This window comes from Microplitis demolitor, chromosome 4, assembly GCF_026212275.2.
Source record: "Microplitis demolitor isolate Queensland-Clemson2020A chromosome 4, iyMicDemo2.1a, whole genome shotgun sequence".
In the NCBI taxonomy this organism is placed as follows: domain Eukaryota; kingdom Metazoa; phylum Arthropoda; class Insecta; order Hymenoptera; family Braconidae; genus Microplitis; species Microplitis demolitor.
In genome coordinates, this window is record NC_068548.1 from 19,383,625 (window position 1) to 19,402,262 (window position 18,638).

At 28.0% G+C, this 18,638-nt stretch overlaps 3 protein-coding genes across 4 annotated transcripts; all 3 read right to left on the reverse strand.

The window, feature by feature from the left end:
- Positions 1-39: 39 nt before the first annotated feature.
- Positions 40-3,775, reverse strand: LOC128667546 (uncharacterized). The gene is made up of 7 exons (XM_053737939.1): positions 3,748-3,775; positions 1,895-2,149; positions 1,665-1,825; positions 1,252-1,586; positions 1,058-1,157; positions 162-317; positions 40-93 (listed from the first exon to the last, which is right to left on the reverse strand). The coding sequence occupies exons 1-7, from the start codon at positions 3,773-3,775 to the stop codon at positions 40-42; spliced, it is 1,089 nt and encodes a 362-aa protein (XP_053593914.1).
- A 208-nt stretch (positions 3,776-3,983) lies between these two features.
- Positions 3,984-6,748, reverse strand: LOC103568351 (odorant receptor 4; the record flags this gene model as incomplete). Its single annotated transcript, XM_053737941.1, has 7 exons — positions 3,984-4,037; positions 4,106-4,261; positions 5,281-5,406; positions 5,769-5,868; positions 5,962-6,296; positions 6,375-6,535; positions 6,610-6,748. Coding segments are annotated over 7 exons (1,071 nt in total), but the record flags the coding sequence as incomplete, so codon positions are not given.
- A 2,742-nt stretch (positions 6,749-9,490) lies between these two features.
- On the reverse strand, positions 9,491-18,028 carry LOC103568216 (uncharacterized). 2 transcript variants are annotated; one of them, XM_008544970.3, is made up of 4 exons: positions 17,802-18,028; positions 14,956-15,938; positions 11,753-13,171; positions 9,491-9,873 (listed from the first exon to the last, which is right to left on the reverse strand). In XM_008544970.3, exons 1-4 carry the CDS (start codon positions 17,811-17,813, stop codon positions 9,753-9,755), a joined length of 2,535 nt encoding a protein of 844 aa, XP_008543192.1. In that variant the 5' UTR covers positions 17,814-18,028; the 3' UTR covers positions 9,491-9,752. The 2 variants fall into 2 exon arrangements, with proteins under 2 accessions (XP_008543192.1, XP_008543193.1); XM_008544971.3 differs by having other exon boundaries at positions 11,753-13,126; positions 17,802-18,027.
- Positions 18,029-18,638: the final 610 nt, after the last annotated feature.

Sequence of the window (18,638 nt, forward strand, 5' to 3'; positions counted from 1 at the left end):
AAAACAAGTACTGTTAGCAATAATGATTGATATTGAAAACTATTGTTTAACGGCTAATAGCATCGATAAATATCCAAATGAAGTTTTTAGAATCTGAAAAAAAGTAGTAATTAATAGACGTCTACTTTTAGTTGTGAGGAAAAATTTTTAGTTATATTTACCATAATGAAAAGATGTCTGGAAAATGAACAAAATTTTCCGGCTGTTATTGTGAGCGGTTTGTGAGAACGGTAATTGATGAAAATTAACAAACGCGCTTCTCGAAACGGTAAATTAAACCAGTTACTTTCATAGCATGTCTGAGTTATCAGTGTACTCTTGAAAAAAAAATTATGTAACACAATTACCGATTCAAAAATAGATTTTTGTTTTTTTTTAAAATACGGTTAATTTTTAGCCAATTTAATTCGGTCATTCTCGAAAAAAATGTTTGTACTCGGAAGCTAATGGGATTATTGAATTTTTTCATGATAAGTTTTTCAATATTATAAAAGTAAATTGAATGTGCAATCACTATTAGTTCTTTTTTCGTTGACATAAATTCTGTATAAATGTGATTATATACTTACTTGAAAAGAAAGTAAATCACCAATATAACAATAAATAAACAGATGCAAAATCGTGTAAATCATGTATGAAACATTAAACATAATTTCAAGGATTGACATATTATTATTTGTACTATCCACAAAAGTCTGAAAATATAATAAATTTTACAACTTTCAATTTTTTCAATTATCGATGATTTATTGGGAGCGTATTGGAAGGGATAGAAAAGAGAGGGTAAATTAGCGCACTAAGCGAATAAACCCTCGTGTGTAAATTTGAATCGCTATTTCTACAAATTTCAAGTTAATATGCCAAATTCACTAATCGATATGGCCTTTATCTGTGCATTGCATAAATTGATTAACTCTTCAGCACTCCCGTGTTTTTTAGTGTCTCGCTTAGACGACACTAACATCCTATAATTTGAATAGCTTCCTGTCAGAAAAATGGTCATAGGGGGAATGCTGACGAGTTAAATCATTGACTAATTTTTAGTATTATTATTCACCATTGTTAACATGTATCCTTGGAAACAAAATGCTAATGTACATACAAGCATTTGCGGGAGCAAAACTATGCAAAACGAATTTTCAATAAGTTCAATAAATCTTAAAAAAAAATAACAAATAGTATGTTCCATTAAATACTTGATTAGATTATTAATTATACTGTTAATAATCATAATAAAAATAAATATCTTACTGATTGAGTTCCTCGTGACGTTTGACTATTTGCCCTAAACTCCACCGAAATTTATAGATATTTTTAAAATTTGTCTCATTCACAAGATTTTTAATTGATATTCCAACAATTGCCAACTGGCCGCAAATATGCAATAAAATCATTGACATAAAACTGTCAAACGAAGCATAGGCTGTTGGTGAAAATAATGTCGCAAAGCACTGAATTACCCAAGTTAGTAAATAATATTTTAAATCTTTTGTAGAATACGGTAAGTAAGCAGGATACAGAAGATCAATAGCTACATTTGAATCATGATCTATTTGTTTTTTTTGTATTTGCGTCGCCATCCATACCTAAAATATAGTTGTTATAATTATTATTAATCAATAATTAAGAAATATATTCTGAAAAAACAATTTAATTTAAACAACTTTGAATAAAATGAAGGCAATGACAGTTGAGCTGATAAGAAGACCTGAAATAATTGAAATAGCTCTGCTCAAATTAGCCATTTTCATCATCGGTATCTTTTCGTTGTCTCTTCTGTTTATTGTCCAGTCTTTAGCGATTAAGTCAATAAATATTTTCATTTCTGAAAAAAAAAAAAATTTTTACGCATTATAAAAAAATGAAATCAATATATTTATAATTTCTTGCGCACCTTTTTTGTAGTAATAAAAAATTACAAGTTTCATCATAGCAATTATTAGTGGAATGCTAATAGAAAGGCACTCAATCACAGCATCCATATTACCCCAAAGTGGATAAATACTTGCGATCAGCGGTATCCATATAAAAATTAAAACACAAAAAAAACAGAACCATGTTTTATATTTTGAAATTCCTTTGCTTGATCGTGGCCATGCACCGATAAAATTGAGCATAAATTGATTCCATCCCACTGCATATCTATATCCTAAAGTTTTCACATATTTTTTCAATATTTTGTACACTGTAACAAAATTTGTGGAGCGGACGCGGACTAAATCCGGAGTAAATTCGGAGTGAATAGTCGACTGATTATTTATTTAGTCTCCTCGGATATTAAATTTGAAGGAGAGAATATTTTAGTATTGAAACTCTGAATCGAAGTAAATGCAGATCGAAATAAAATTCATAACACCCTGAATTCACTTCTGATTTTTTACAATAAGAAAAGTGTTAATATATTTTCAATGAATTCTTTTATGTTCACCTTCATTACAATAATCCATTGATGTTGTTCTGTTGACAGATAAATTGAAAATGATGTCTGTTTCAACAAATATTGATCGCTAAGCCCTATTGTAAAATTAAACCACCGCCGATAATAGGCTATGCAATAAGATAATTTCTTTCATGTAGATCCGTTTTATTTATGAAGTTTTAAAGTTTCAATGGGATGTTAGTTCGAAAAAAAAAAATTTTTTTTTGTTCGGATGTCTTTAGTTTCACAACCATATGCTGCTTTAAATTGAAGATAAATATAAAATTCAGTGAATTGTAGACTTTTTTTTTTTTATTTATTTAACATAAATAAAATCATTAAATAGAAATATAAGTAGTACAAATGAGTGTGAATGAATTTACTGAGGTAAAAAATATTTTTATTTATTCTATGAGTTTTATCATTTTATATTTGAGTGTCAATCATTCATTGATAAAAAAGGCATTAATGATGATAATACTTACAAAGACAAAGAGGTTTAGAAAGCTTTAAATTTGTCAAAAACTATGACGAGCAGTTTACAAGTGCAATAGTCGATTAATTTTATTTTATTTACATAAATTTTACAAGCACTTGAATAAGCTACAATCAGCTAAAGTTTTTTTTAAATATACTTATAATGAAATAAATAAGTGAAAATTTTTTTCTGTATTTTAAGTGAGCGCCAGTACATTTAAGTTTTTTATAATTAAACGTTTTTAATCAACTAATTTTTAATGTACCGTAAACACGCACAATTGAACTTTCGAAAAGTGTACATGTCGTCATGAAGAAAATTATCTCACTAATGAGAGTTAAATAGGCAAGTAGAACTTTGATGCTTTCTCATGGCATGATAGTTGACGCGGAGGCTGCCATTAAATTGACCGCGGGTCAGTTTTTTGCAGGCCAATTGACATCATCTATCCGAAAATTGTCATACAACTTCTCTGCCTCATATAACTAATATGTATTGTAACGAATGTGAAACTGATGTTTTAAAATATTTGAATAACCAGAAAACGAATGCCTTCTTCTCTTGTTTTATAGATGCGTGACTAGAGTCAGTCAGTCTTATATTGATAACATAACAGTATACATCTGTATATCAATAAACTATATCTCTCTTTGCCTTTCTTTTACTGATGTTAATTGTGGTGTCATTATTTCTAATATAAGTGTGTTATTATTGTAGTGCATAGTAATATTCATTTATAAGTTACCAGTCACTACAGTATATTTATAAATATTTATAAAACTTAAGATACCTAAATATCTCTAAAACTTTGAAAAGGCTCGTATTCAAGTCAAGACATTAACAACGTTACCAAATTCAATAACATCGACTAATTTCATCGTTCAGATATGGCTGGAACGAAATTTTCCTCGTTCCCTTAATAATATGGATTATAAAAATAATTATTTATTTTTATTCATTGCAAAATCGATCATGTATACTAAATATATCGTTCATTACGATATGAATAAGTTGTCATTGGAAAATTTTTTTTTTATTCCTGTAGTAAAAACAATTACTGTTAGCAATAATAATTAATATTGGAGATTATTGTTTGACGGCTAATAGCATCGATAAATATCCAAATGAAGTTTTTAAAATCTGAAAAAAAGTAGTAATTATTAGACGTCTACTTTTAGTTGTGAGAAAAAATTTTTAGTTATATTTACCATAATAAAAAGATGTCTGGAAAATGAACAAAATTTTCCGGCTGTTATTGTGAGCGGTTTGTAAGAACGATGATTGATGATCATCAACAAGCGCGCTTCTCGAAAAGGTAAATTAAACCAGTTACTTTCATAGCATGTCTGAGTTATTAGTGTACTCTTAAAAAGAAAAATTATGTAAAACATTACCGATTCAAAAACCGATTTTTTTTTTAAATACGGTTAATTTTTAGCCAATTTAATTCAGCCATTCCAAAAAAAAATATTTTTACTCGGAAGCTATTGGGATTATTGAATTTTTTCACGACAAGTTTTCAATATAATAAAAATATATATAAAACTTGTGCAATAGTTCCAATTTTATCTGCCGCTATCTTAATATAAAGTAATTTATGATATTGAACAAAATTTTCAACTGCGTAACTATAAAATACATCTAAATTTTTTTTTTTTCATTATTTTCAATATTATATCAAAAAATAATGTAATTTTTTGTCAAAAAATCTGAAAACCGCCTGACCCTGCAGGCTCAGGGAGCTTGGAAACATTATTACTTGTGAATTTTTGAGTTCTTCGAGCTCAAAAATTTGTTAGGCCGGTAAAACATACCTTCACTGAAAAATAATAATTTTTGTCCGACGATATCTTTGGAACGAGTGAACAAATTTAAACGTTCTTGGTGGCACTCAAAAGGGCTCAACAAGACTTTACACTGTTTACACTTTGAGGGGAATCGGGCAAATGGTTTATAAGTTACACGCAAAAAACCAAAAACGAAAAAAATTTTAATTTCTATTCTTCGTATAACTCGTAAACGACATGACCGATCTACCCTAAAATCTATTCAATTCTAAGTTTTGGTGAGCCCGTTTGATTGCTACCAATTACGTTCAAATCGGTTGATTCGTTTCAAAGATATCGTCGGACAAAAAAATTTTCATACGCACACACACACACACACACACGTCCATCCGGGAATAGTCAGAATAGTATCCTAGGACCTCATAACATCGACATCAGATGAAAACTCGAATTTCAAAAATCGGACCAAAACCAATGACTTCCCTTTTTTTTGAAAATTTGCAATTTTCTCAGTGAGAAGTTTAAAATAAAAAAACATCATCACTTTATTAACTTTGTTTTCAACACCAATTACGTATATATGTGGTAGAACTTACTTGAAAAGAAAGCAAATCACCAATATAACAATAAATGAACAGATGCAAAATAGTGTAGATCATATATGAACTGAAAAACATAATTTCAAGGATTGACATATTATTGTTTGCACTATCCACCAAATTCTGAAAATATCATAAATTTTACAACTTTCAATTTTTTCAATTATCGATGATTTATTGGGAGCGTATTGGAAGGGATAGAAAAGAGAGGGTAAATTAGCGCACTAAGCGAATAAACCCTCGTGTGTAAATTTGAATCCCTATTTCTACAAATTTCAAGTTAATATGCCAAATTCACTAATCGATATGGTTTTTATCTGTGCATTGCATAAATTGATTAACCCTTCAGCAATCCCATGTTTTTTAGTGTCTCGCTTGCACTACACTAACATCCTATACTTTGAATAGTGTCCTATCAGAAAAATGGTCATAGGGGGAATGCTGACGGGTTAAATCATTGACTAATTTTTAGTATTATTTTTTACCATTGTTAACATGTATCCTTGAAAACAAAATGCTAATGTACATACAAGCATTTGCGGAAGCAAAATTGAGCAAAACGAATTTTCAAGAAGTTCAATAAATCTTAAAAAAAATAACAAATAGTATGTTCCATTAAATACTTGATTAGATTATTAATTATACTGTTAATAATCATAATAAAAATAAATATCTTACTGATTGAGTTCCTCGTGACGTTTAACAATTTGCCCTAGACACCATCGAAATTTATAGATATTTTTAAAATTTGTCTCATTCACAAGATTTTTAATTGATATTCCAATAATTGCCAACTGGCCGCAAATGTGCAACAAAATCATTGACATAAAACTATCAAACGAAGCATAGGCTGTTGTTGAAAAATATGTGGTAAAGCACTGAATTGCCCAAGTGGGTAAATAATATTTTAATTCTTTTGTAGAATACGGTAAGTAAGCAGGGTACAGAAGATCATTAACTACATTTGAATTATGATTTACTTGTTGTTTTTTCATTTGTATCGCCATCCATATCTAAAATTGAATTGCTATCATTATTATTGTTCAGTAATAAAGTAATATATTCTGATAAAATAATTTAATTTAAACAACTTTGAATAAAAAGTAAGCAATGATAGTTATGTTGATAAGAAAAACTGAAATAATTGAAATAGTTCTGCTCAAAGTAGCCATTTTTATCATCGGTATCCTTTCATTGTCTCTTCTGGTTATTGTCCAGTCTTTAGCAATTAAGTCAATAAATATTTTCATTTCTGAAAAAAAAAAAAAAAAAAAAATTACGCGCTATAAACGAATTAAATCAATATATTTATAATTTCTTGCGCACCTTTCTTGTAGTAATAAAAAATTACAAGTTTCATCATAGCAATTATTAGTGGAATGCTAATAGAAAGGCACCCGATCACAGCATCCATATTACCCCAAAGTGGATAAATACTTGCGGTCAGCGGTATCCATATAAAAATTAAAACACAAAAAAAACAGAACCATGTTTTATATTTTGAAATTCCTTTGCTTGATCGTGGCCATGCACCGATAAAATTGAGCATAAATTGATTCCATCCCACTGCATATCTATATTCTAAATTTTTCACATATTTTTTCAATATTTTATACACTGTAACAAAATTTACGGAGTGAACACGGATTACTCCTTACGCAAAGTGATTTTTTTAAACTTCGAAATTCCGACTAATGAAACGAATTCGAATTGGATTAAAATCCATATCCACTCCGAATTCACTTTTGATTTTTTACAGTGTAAAGAAAAGTATTAATATTTTTTAAATTAATTCTTTGACGTACCTTTATTATAATAATCCATTGATGTTGTTCTGTTGACAGATAAATTGAAACTGATATCTGTTTCAAAAAATATTGATCGCTAGGCTCTATTGTAAAATTAAACTACCGCCGATAATAGGCTATGCAATAAGATAATTTCTCTCATGTAGATCCGTTTTATTTATAAAGTTTTAAAGTTTCAATGGGATGTTAGTTTAAAAAAAAAAAATTTTTTTTGTTCGGATGTCTTTAGTTTGACTGCCATATGCTGCTTTAAATTGAAGATAAATATAAATTTCAGTGAATTGTAGACTTTTTTTTTTATTTATTTAACATAAATAAAATCATTGAATAGAAACATAAGTAGTACAAATGAGTGTGAATGAATTTACTGAGATAAAAAATATTTTTATTTATTCTATGAGTTTTATCATTTTATATTTGAGTGTCAATCATTCATTGACAAAAAAGGCATTAATGATGATAATACTTACAAAGACAAAGAGGTTTAGAAAGCTTTAAATTTGTCAAAAACTATGACGAGCAGTTTACAAGTGCAATAGTCGATTAATTTTATTTTATTTACATAAATTTTACAAGCACTTGAATAAGCTACAATCAGCTAAAGTTTTTTTTTTAATATACTTATAAAGAGATAAATAAGTGAAAATTATTTTTTGTATTTTAAGTGAGCGCTAGTCCAATTAAATTTTTTATAATAAAACGTTTTTAATCAACCGATTTTTAATGTACAGTAATCACGCAAAATTAAACTATTGAAAAATGTATATGTTGTCATGAAGAAAATTATCTCACTAATGAGAGTTAAATAGGCAAGTAGAACTTTGATGCTTTCTTATGACATGATGGATAATGTAAATACATGACCAAGAATTGCAAGTTTTATTTTCTCATTTTTATTATAATTATAACATCATAGTTAATAGTTAAATTTTAATAAAAGATATCATGGCTATGTACATAATCATTCGCCGTAAATTATAAAAACGTTGTTAAAATTGTAATTATATAACATATTTTTTATTGATTTCTTTAATTAAATCCAACTAATATTTTATTTATTAACAATTTAAATTTTTTATAATAAATTATTAATTGTCATGGCTAACTGATTTCAATTGATTATAAAAAAAAAGATTGTATGTCCTGAATGAAATGTCACTCAATTCTTCACCACATAACACATAACAGACGATTAGCCATTATTTATGAGTACTTAAATTTTTTTACTAAAAGACTTTTTCATTCAAACGATTAAAACTGCAGTCGATATGTGACCGAGTATACACTAAAAAAATCGGGAGTAAATTTATGGTGATAACAGATTTTATTTAAATCCACATTCAATCTGACAAATTTAATTGTTTATACTACAGCCTTATCAATTTACTCTCATACTCTGTTCATTTTTGTTATCATTAAAGTTCAATAAGAAAAATTTTTTCATTAATTCGCAAACTAATTGATTTCAGTAATTGCAAAATCATAAAATTTTTGAAAAAAAGTTCTAAACATGGTCACAATTTTTTTACTTGTCGATTGATATATTTATCAACTATGAAAGATTTAAAAAACTTATTAAATTTTTAGAATTTACCTAGGGGCTGCGGTTTCCTTGATACAAAAAAATTCAGTATTTAATCTGAAAATGTTTAAAAATTTTTTTTGCCACTAATTTTATATCATACCAACATCTTCCCGCGGGAAATTCATATTTTATTCATGAAGAAATTTATTATGTATACTAAATGTGTAATTAATTACGTAATTGCTGTAATATTAAGAAAATATTTTTTCAACAGAAGAACTTTCCATCTTCTTAAAAGCATTTTTTTTTTTTTTTTTTTTATTAACAACAAAAGTTAATATTATAAAAAATATTTTTCACATTTGCACTTACAATTTATGACTAAAAAATATAAGTAATCGTTTAAATAAAATATTTCCATGTCAAAAATAATAACATTTAAGTATTTCTTCTTAATAACAAGAAAAAATAAATTTTTTGTTCCAGGATAAACAAGATAATGATAAAAATAAAAGCTACTGTTCGTATCGGCAAAAATAATTATAAATTTAATAGGAAATTATATGAATTCTAAAGTTACTCCGGTAATTAAATACAATTATCATAAATTACATCTCAGGAATTTTAAATGCAACTCAATAAAGGGCATGTTATTAAAACTAAAATAAAAAGTTGGACTTTTCTTGCGACAAGGACGAAAGGAAAAATATAATCAGTTAACAAGAATGTAAGTAAAAAAAAAAATTTATTTTATTATACATTTTTAACAAATATACAATTACAAGTTAAAAATATACTTCTTTATAAATATATCATATTATTTTATCTCAAAAAATAAAAATAATAATATAATAAATATTTCTTTCTTACATTAATTTAAAATAATAATTAAATAGAGAATTCGACATTTTCATATATTTTTTACAGTCTCGCATTAAATAAACATCTATATAAGTTGTATAAAATCGTATGAAAAATAAATGTACATATTTTTCATACGACAGCCTCATACATGCCGTCAATTATTGTCAATATTAAGTAAATAATTAAAAAAACTAGATCTCACATAAATAAATCCCTAAATAAAATATTTATTTATTTATTTAAAAAATATAATTTCGTTAAATTATCGATGGCTAATAAATATTTTCAGGTTGCGCCGTAGGGCACGAGAATCTCGAACAGTCATGCCTCCTCACGGCCTCCATGACCTCCTGGAAATGATCGGACACCTGCTGTGCTGCTCCAGGCTGTAGCCTACCATATAAAACATTACTATTGTATATAATTTTATTTAATTTAATAGACGATAGAAAAAAAAATAGCAGAAGATCTACAAGTTTATAGTTGAGTATTAAATTTATATTACAAAGTAACAATATTTATACTGTTAACACTTTAGAAAGCGTTGAAAGGGTGTCAACAAATTATTGTAATTTATAATAATTATTTTTACGTATTGTCATCGGTTATTTTTATTATTATTCTAATTATCCAATTAGTGACGGTATTAAATTATTATAATTACGAAGTACTATAGAAAATAATTTTACCGCAGTTAAATTGTTAAATTATTTGGCATATCTGCAGCAAGAGACAATAAAGTAATAAACTATAAAAAGAAAAAAGAATAAATTGAGGTGTTCGAAGTGTGAAAATACCAATAAAATTTTTTTGAACTTTAATAGGAAAATGTTATAGCAAATGTCTACTGATAGTTTATTCATAGTATTCATGACAATACAATTGTAAATCGTACTGTGAAACTATGTTAACAGGTAAAAGTTGAATCAAGAATGCCGAGCCATTGATGTGTATGAGCGAAAGCCGAAGAAGAAAGTTATATTCTATATATGCTAACCATACAGGTTTGAGCCAGATTATTACACGTGTTTAAATATATCGTTAATGATATTGAGAGTTGAATCATATGCATACTAATATTAATATCAATAATTTTATTGGTATATAATATAACGATTTTCTAAAGTCATTTTATTACGTCACTATTTAACTTTTTTTTTTTATTTTATTGTGTGATTATTTATTGATACGAATTAGAAACACGGAAAAAAATGAACTGTATAAATTGAGAAATGACAAATGAAATGAGGATAAAGTGATTAGTAAATACTATCATTCAAAATAGTAATTTCTAAATTTATAATTAAAATGTAAATAATTATAAAGTAAATTTTCTGTGTAAAAAAAAATTTTTGAAAAAGTGTTGACAATTCTAAACTTCAAAACGCGACATCACAACGAACTTTTTTTAAACTTTTTAAAATTTAAGAGAAAAGTCGATAACTATCCTGATATTATTAAAATATACTAAAACAAAAAACCCTTAGAAACATTTCAAAATCAGTTTTTTCTGAATGTATTTTTTGCATTGAAAAAAATAATGAACCTACTTTTAATGGAGCGTAAAAAAAAAGGTTACAAATGAGTCAAAAAATTTAATTTCTAGGTTAAGTCAATTGTTTCTTTCTTTGTAATTTTTAGAAGCTAAAAATTGTTTAAAAAAAGGTTTTCACTGTGTCACGTTTTGAAGTTTAGAATAATCAACACTTTGTCAAAGACTTTTTTTTACACGGGATTGAAAATTACTGACTATGCAAGAAAAAATGAATATTGGACCTCAAAAAATCATAACACATTAAAAATTTATGACGCGCATTATAAAATTTATTGTTCGGAATGTAAAATTCCTTATATTGACATCCAAGTTTCGGGTTATAATTTCAAACACTAATTTTTAAAATTTCTTTAGTTCCGTTAATATTTTTTTTTATTATCAGCAATTATCCCATTGAATTTTATAATTTTTATTCAAAATTTTTTAAATTGGAATTTAAATTTTAAAAGCTTGGTAATGAGTCAAGAACTCTCTATTTACATTGAATTCATAAAACTTCTTTGTAATTTTTTTTAGTTTTTTAAAATTAAATCACTTAGCTGTCATTTAGTCAGGAGATTAAAAAGTAAAAAATTTTTAATTAAAAACTATAAATTAATTTTTTTACCAGCCAGAATTAATGAAGTTCGTCTTTTAAATTATTGCAAAAAGCATTTAATAATTGTACTGTAAAATATTAAAATAAATTAAGCCGGATAATTAAATTTAATTACTCACTTGCCAAACAATGATTCAATTTTCTTCTCCATGAACAAAGAAGAGTCATGTCCTCTCTGAAGCATCGCATCGCAAAACATTTTTTTTGCACAAGGTGTATATGACCAGTCACCGTGAACTTGCATACCGACTTTGTCAGTATTATCAAGTGTCTGCAACACATTATCCGATTCTTCATCGCCGACACTGCGCTTACGTCTTGATTTATCTTTAGCATTTAATTCATTGAATACGTCCTCACTAGATTTCAAAAGATGATAATTGTTATCTCCTACAGGTACGTCTATTTCTACAATATCCATCATTGAATCTGGGCCAGTTCTTCTTAATCTCTGATTAATAGCATCCACTAGTTTCCCATTCATACCATCACTGATCAATGGCTCAATGGATCTCTTCTCTCTATTTTTACTTGAAGAGTCTTTGTCACTTGATTGCTCATCAATCAAAAAACCTCCGTCGCGTTCCCGGGAGTTGACCTGATCTAAAGAGTCCTCGGTAACTTTTGTATTATCGGGATAGTAAATATTCGGAACATCTTCGGTGTTATCGACACTAAACGTTCTCTGGTATTCATCAAATGTTTGTCCGTCTTCATTGGAACGTCTCAGCATATCAACATCAAGATAACGACCTACAGCCACGGCACCGATTCCCAGTGCCGCACCAGAGGCAACAAGACCAAGCGCGGGAATTAGAATTGACGAGCCTGAAGCAACAGTACCGACCTTTTCTTGTGCTTCATTATTATTATTACCTCTTGAGAGTCCTAAATTCTGTGATATTTTATGTGTCGCTTCAACCAAAGGAGCAATTACCGGTTTAGTCAACTGCGAAACTCTTTCGACCCCAGTGGAAAATTGATTTTTTAATTTTTCTGATATTTTTATCCAAAACGGAGGCTCGATATGCTGTTTCAAACCATAAAACTGATGATTTGGATAATAATTTTTAGTGTTGTATGTATCAACGATATTTTTATCATTCAATACATATTTTTTTTTATGTCGCTGCTCAGTAAATGAATTCTGGTTATCAGGAAAATTATCCGGACGTTTTTTTTCAGTTTTTAAAATTTTAGCCGGTTGGACTCCAAGCTCGGGATGCGCATACTGGAGCACTGGAGCACGCGCACCAGGTTTAAGTGCCAGTGGTGCTATTTTTTGATGCTCAGGCGCATACATTTGTGAAATCGGGTAACTTTGAATATTGTCTGGATGCAACATACGTTTTTGGATATTTGAACGGTAGTTGTCATTTCTTGCCTCATAAATCTCAGCCTTCAAGGCAGCATTGCGGTGACTTGTTGGGTCCCACTCTAAGTAAACATTGCGCTGTTGATAATAATCGTCGTCGTCGTAGTTGCGGCCGTACCTGCGAATCCAGAGTTCCGGGGTTAACGCCTGTTGATGGCTCGTGCTGTTCGAAACAACGTTTCACGTCTGTCTGTCTGTCCTTTTGTACTCATGGCATTCATTCTTTCAACTCAATAATCGTTACTTTATTCTTTTATACACAATAATTATAACGGCTATTATTTTATTTACTTTTATTGCTATTATTTCTTAAAGTACCGTCACGACAAATATAATTATTACATAAGTCTCTTAAATTTTTAATTTAAAACAAGAAAAAAATTTTTATAAATTTCCACCAACCAAAAACAATAAATTTTATTTTTTAAAATTTAATTTAATTAAAAAGTAGTTAACCCTTTGACTTGTAGAGAGATTTAACATATTGATGATAAAATGAAACTCCTATTTGTGAATCATGTATTTTTTATTATTTTTTAAGTTATACAATTCATTTTTATCTACACGGAGAAAATTTCATAGTAAAAGTTATCGATAAAAAAATTTTTAAACTGAATTCGATAGTACGATAATAAAAAAGTTGACTTGATTCAAGAAAAAAAATCTTGAAATAATTTCTTGATCAGGATTTTTTCTCTTTAATCAAGTTTACTTTTTTATGAGTGTAGTGAATATGATTTAAATTATTAGATAAAGAATCTAACTTGTAGTATGTACCAACTAATTATTGATGATAGTCATAAATCATAACTTTTATTATCTTAACTAATTATAACTATCAACATCGTAATTTTTAATAACCTGACGGCAATAGTTGCCATCAAATAATAATTAAATTAATAAGGAATTTAAATATCAGCGTTAAGTCTGGAGCTGTCTACATGTAATTTTTTCTTTGTTTAACTGTGTAGGTGATGAATTTCACTTAATACGGATTGCTATTTTGATGATTATACCCAATCATTTAAAGTTATCATTAGTTTGTTACTCAGAAAATTAAATAATAGGTTACTATCTAGTTAAGGTAAAAATTTATACCATCAATCAGATAGTAGTAAATATTATCTAGATGATTGTATAAATAATCTAGATGGTAATATTCACTATTTTATGATAATTGTTACAATCCTGTATGTTAACTATACTTAATTATTATTATTATTCTAAATAGTTATATTTATAATCCAGATGGTAACTGTTACCATCAGAAATTATAATTGTTACCATCCTGATAGTAACTGCTACGAAATTTATTGCAAAAGTAACTATTATCATCCTGATAGTAAATATTACCATCCTAATAGTAACTGTTATCATGCTGATGATAACTGTTATGAAATTTATTGCAGAAGTTATCATCCAATAATTATTAATTCTATTTAAAAAAATTATAACACTAACTAACTATTTCTACATTGAAAAACATTCTAATCATTCTAGATGATTGGAATTAAAAATTGATCATAATAAACACAATTACTTAATTTTCTGACTGTAGTTAATCATTATCCTATTTTTTGGTTTAGAATTTTTACAACCTTGAATGGTAACAATTACCATCTTCGATTGTAACAATTGTAATCTTTAATAGGTATAATTGTCATCTGCGATAGTAATCATCACCACCATTGACATTAAAATTTTAGTATCTTAGATGGTATAATAAAATTTTCTCCGTGTACTTAGTATATAATAAAAAAAACATGATAGCTATATTATGGGCTCGTTCTCTATTGTAAAGATCACTTAAGACAGAATCTACCTTTGCTGTTCGAAAATGAGAACATGACGGCATGTATATTAGCATCATCGGTGAAAGGGTTGAATAATAAAGTAACGTTTATTGTGTTGAATAATTAAAATTAAATAAATAGTAATAAAATTTACCTGCGATTAACATCTTGAAGAAATCGTTCAAATCTTTGTTTCTCAACTTTATTATCAAGGTAAGACTTAGTTGTAGATTCAGCATCAACATTAGCAGCAACAGTACCGAGGACTAATTTATTGTTAATTACTCGTGCATTTCTCCAAGTCTGGACTCTATCAATTGGTTCATCTGGTACACGTTTACCGTGAATAACTGGAGTACCGTCAGCATCTAGAGTCATAGGCATTCTGTGTGCCACAGACTTGACATTTATCGCTGACCTAACAGTTACTTCTGGCGGTACATTTTTACCTCCACGATTTTTTAATAAATTAGCACCGATGTTTGTACGCGTTGATACTTGAGGCGTATGAGCGACGAATGTGAAACCCGTGTCATCGGATTTTTCTTTTCTATCTTTAAAATTTCGCGCCAAAATCAAACTACTGTAGTTGGTTGTCGTACGTTCTTCCGTTGTCGGTTTAATATTTGATGATAAAGGTTTCCAATTTAAATAACTTTCTGGTGTTGATGGTAAGTTTAAAGCTTTTCCATCGACATCCAAGGGGGTCCAGCTTCCGTAATCCATCTTCCTGTCACTATTCTGGGAGGTCTGGGTCTCAGGTTTCACATACGTTAGCTCGTTCTTGCTAACTTTCTCTTCACTATTCGTCTCATTTACATCAGTAACATTTTCGGAATTCATTTCTTTTGAATCATTTGAAGAAAGGAAAGAAGAAGATGGAACCGAAGAAGAAGAAGAAGAAGAAGAAGAAGAAGTAGACTCACTAATTGGACTTGAATTATTTTTCAAGCTTTCTGATTTTTCCCGACGTTTTACTATCAAGGTAGCAACGTTTCCCTCAGCAGTACGGACTTTTAGCTCTTCCGTTTGGCCTGGCAGACTTCTTGACACTTTTAGCATCGTTCTGGTGTAACTTGGCTTGGGCACTTGAGCAAACACGAGTAAGAAACTCGTCGCCAAGATAAGAATTATCATCTATAATATATAAAGAAATAATATAATTTATAATTAAATACTTTCATTTCATTACTTTGTATTCTAATATAATTTAAATATACGTGATTAATTTTTATAATTACGACTGTCTTTTAATGCATATGCATGTTTACTAGGTCTTTCTCTTGCATTCACATGTGAAAAAATATGTATGTTGATCATGATATTTTGCATTTTAAATTATTACCTTTCGAAAGTTTATAGTTATAATAATAATTTTCTACAAACACGTATTAAAATTCAATAGTAATCAAATGATAGAAATAAAATTACAATTGTTACGATACAGCAAATGTCTGGCATTAAGACGTCAAAATTACAAGGTACTTATGGAACTACAGATGGTAGCAATAAACTTTTAATATAAAATAATTAAATGTATGTTACAGAGATACGCAATAAATGTATATTTATAAAATAAGTCAGTAGCTCATCAGACGTCAAAATTAACTGTCAGAGAAATTTAATAACTTCGATGCTAAAATATTGTTTTATTTCATTTGAACTTTATTTACATCTTGTCGGCATTTTTTTTTGTTTTGTTGTCATAATGATATTCATCTTAGATTAGAAATTTTATTGACACGTGATAGGTCACTTTCTACTGATACGACAGGTATAGATGACATGATAAAAAATATAGTTTTAATCGCTTGTAATTATTTATTTATGTAAATAATTTTTAAAATAAAAAAAATCATTTTATTCTGCCAGTTTTATAATTTATTTGTATTTATTTTTTTTTATAATAAAAATTTTTTGGACCCGGTGAAATCATGAAGGTGTAAAATTTTTGGTGTTAAGAACAAATTTAAATGTTTAAGTTAAATTTAAGAATTATCTAATAAATTTTACTTGTTAATTGTAAGTAAAACTGGACCTGGATGAATAATTACTCTTTTATTTCTGAATAGTGTTCAATTATGGGGCAAAGAAATCAAATTTCGAGTAATTTTCAAATAAAAAAGAGTGAAAAATAAAATAAAAAGTGAGTTTTTATTTTTCCGTATTTATTTTGTTTTTGGTCCAGATTTACTATAAACTGTAGCATAAATTTTATCAAAAAATTCTCTCTCTGTAGTTAAAAATATTCAATACCATTTGTTGCTCATTAACCAAAATTATATAGAGTAACATAAAATGGTGTAAAAAATTAGATTATACCTTATTAAAATTACACGGACGGATAATTTACACCGAGAATTTTTTACACCGTTATTTTACACTACTCTCAGGGCCATTTTTACACCAAAATTTGTGACAGTATACGAATATTTTTGATTATAATTTATAAATGTTTTAATTAAAATGATTAATGACATACTTAGATACTCTCACCCCCATATTTTTTTAATACATCCAATGATCTCGAACTGCCATAAAACGATACTAGGTAAATAAATTTCTGTAAAATCTTTGTCAAAATTCAAAACATAAAATTTCGTCCAACTCCTAATTAATGACGTCTTATTTTCCACTAGAGTTTTAATTTTTTTCTAATTAATTAATAAATTTTCAATATGATTATAACAGTTCCCGGTCATTGAATAATCAATACTCTCAAATGAATTAAAATAAGTTATTGTTAATTTTAGCATATAATTTATAACAAAGATCCGGAAGTAAAAAAATAAAATAATAATTATTCGTATTCGCGAACCGTGAAGTTCATACACCCACATCACGTATTCACTAAATTTCCGCTCTATATAAAATCCAGTAAACATTAATCGCGGTGTAATTAATACAGCAATAATTATTATCATTATGTTATGTTAAATTTAGAGAAAAAAAAATTTTTTTCTGTTTAAATTTAAATCAACAAAAATAGTTAGTAGTTACCTGGGGCTTCATCTTGTTATCTTGAATAAAATAAATAAATAAAATATTAAAAAGATTGTAAAATCATGGCACGTTGCGTCCTCAATGAAAAAACACCGGCACTTTGACTGGACAATCAGTCGTGACGTTAGGGTACGTGTTTAACTTGGACACGGTATCCAACTAAGTTGTCTGGCACCTGTTGACTCCTGGGCAATCCTCACAAGACTGACGGCAATCGGTTCTGTTGGCTCCTCATGTCGTATTGTGGTAGTTCTCTCTGACCCACTTACTCTTGTATTGGCTCTTTGCGTGTTGTGTCTGATATACCTTCTGTTGTTTGCTCTCTTATACACTTTAATCCTCAATAATCAAGACTTGAGACTTGAGACTTGAGACTTTAGTCTCAAAACGATACATATATATCTATGTTGAATGTCTCCTGATGGATTAACAGTACATATATGAGCCCCATTCATTTATTGTTGGGATGGGAAATGTCGTATGACATAAAAAAAAAACTAAAGAAAAATAATAATAAAAAATACGGTTATATAAATTGAACAATGCCACCTTACACTCACCAAACCGTTACACCTGTATGCAATTTCTTTCAAGGCTGTCATGTAACATCAATTTGTCATTTTCATCCATTATTTATTTACTTAATTTTTTTAATCATAATTAACGAAACATTTAATGTCGACTGTAGTTACTTAAAAAAATGTTATTTTAATTATCATTTTATGGTTTTACAAGACATATAAATATAATAAAAGTATAAATAGTGTGAAAAATATGTATACATTAATAATAATAAAGATTTCACCGATCTGGTTCATGGGAAAGTTCAACACT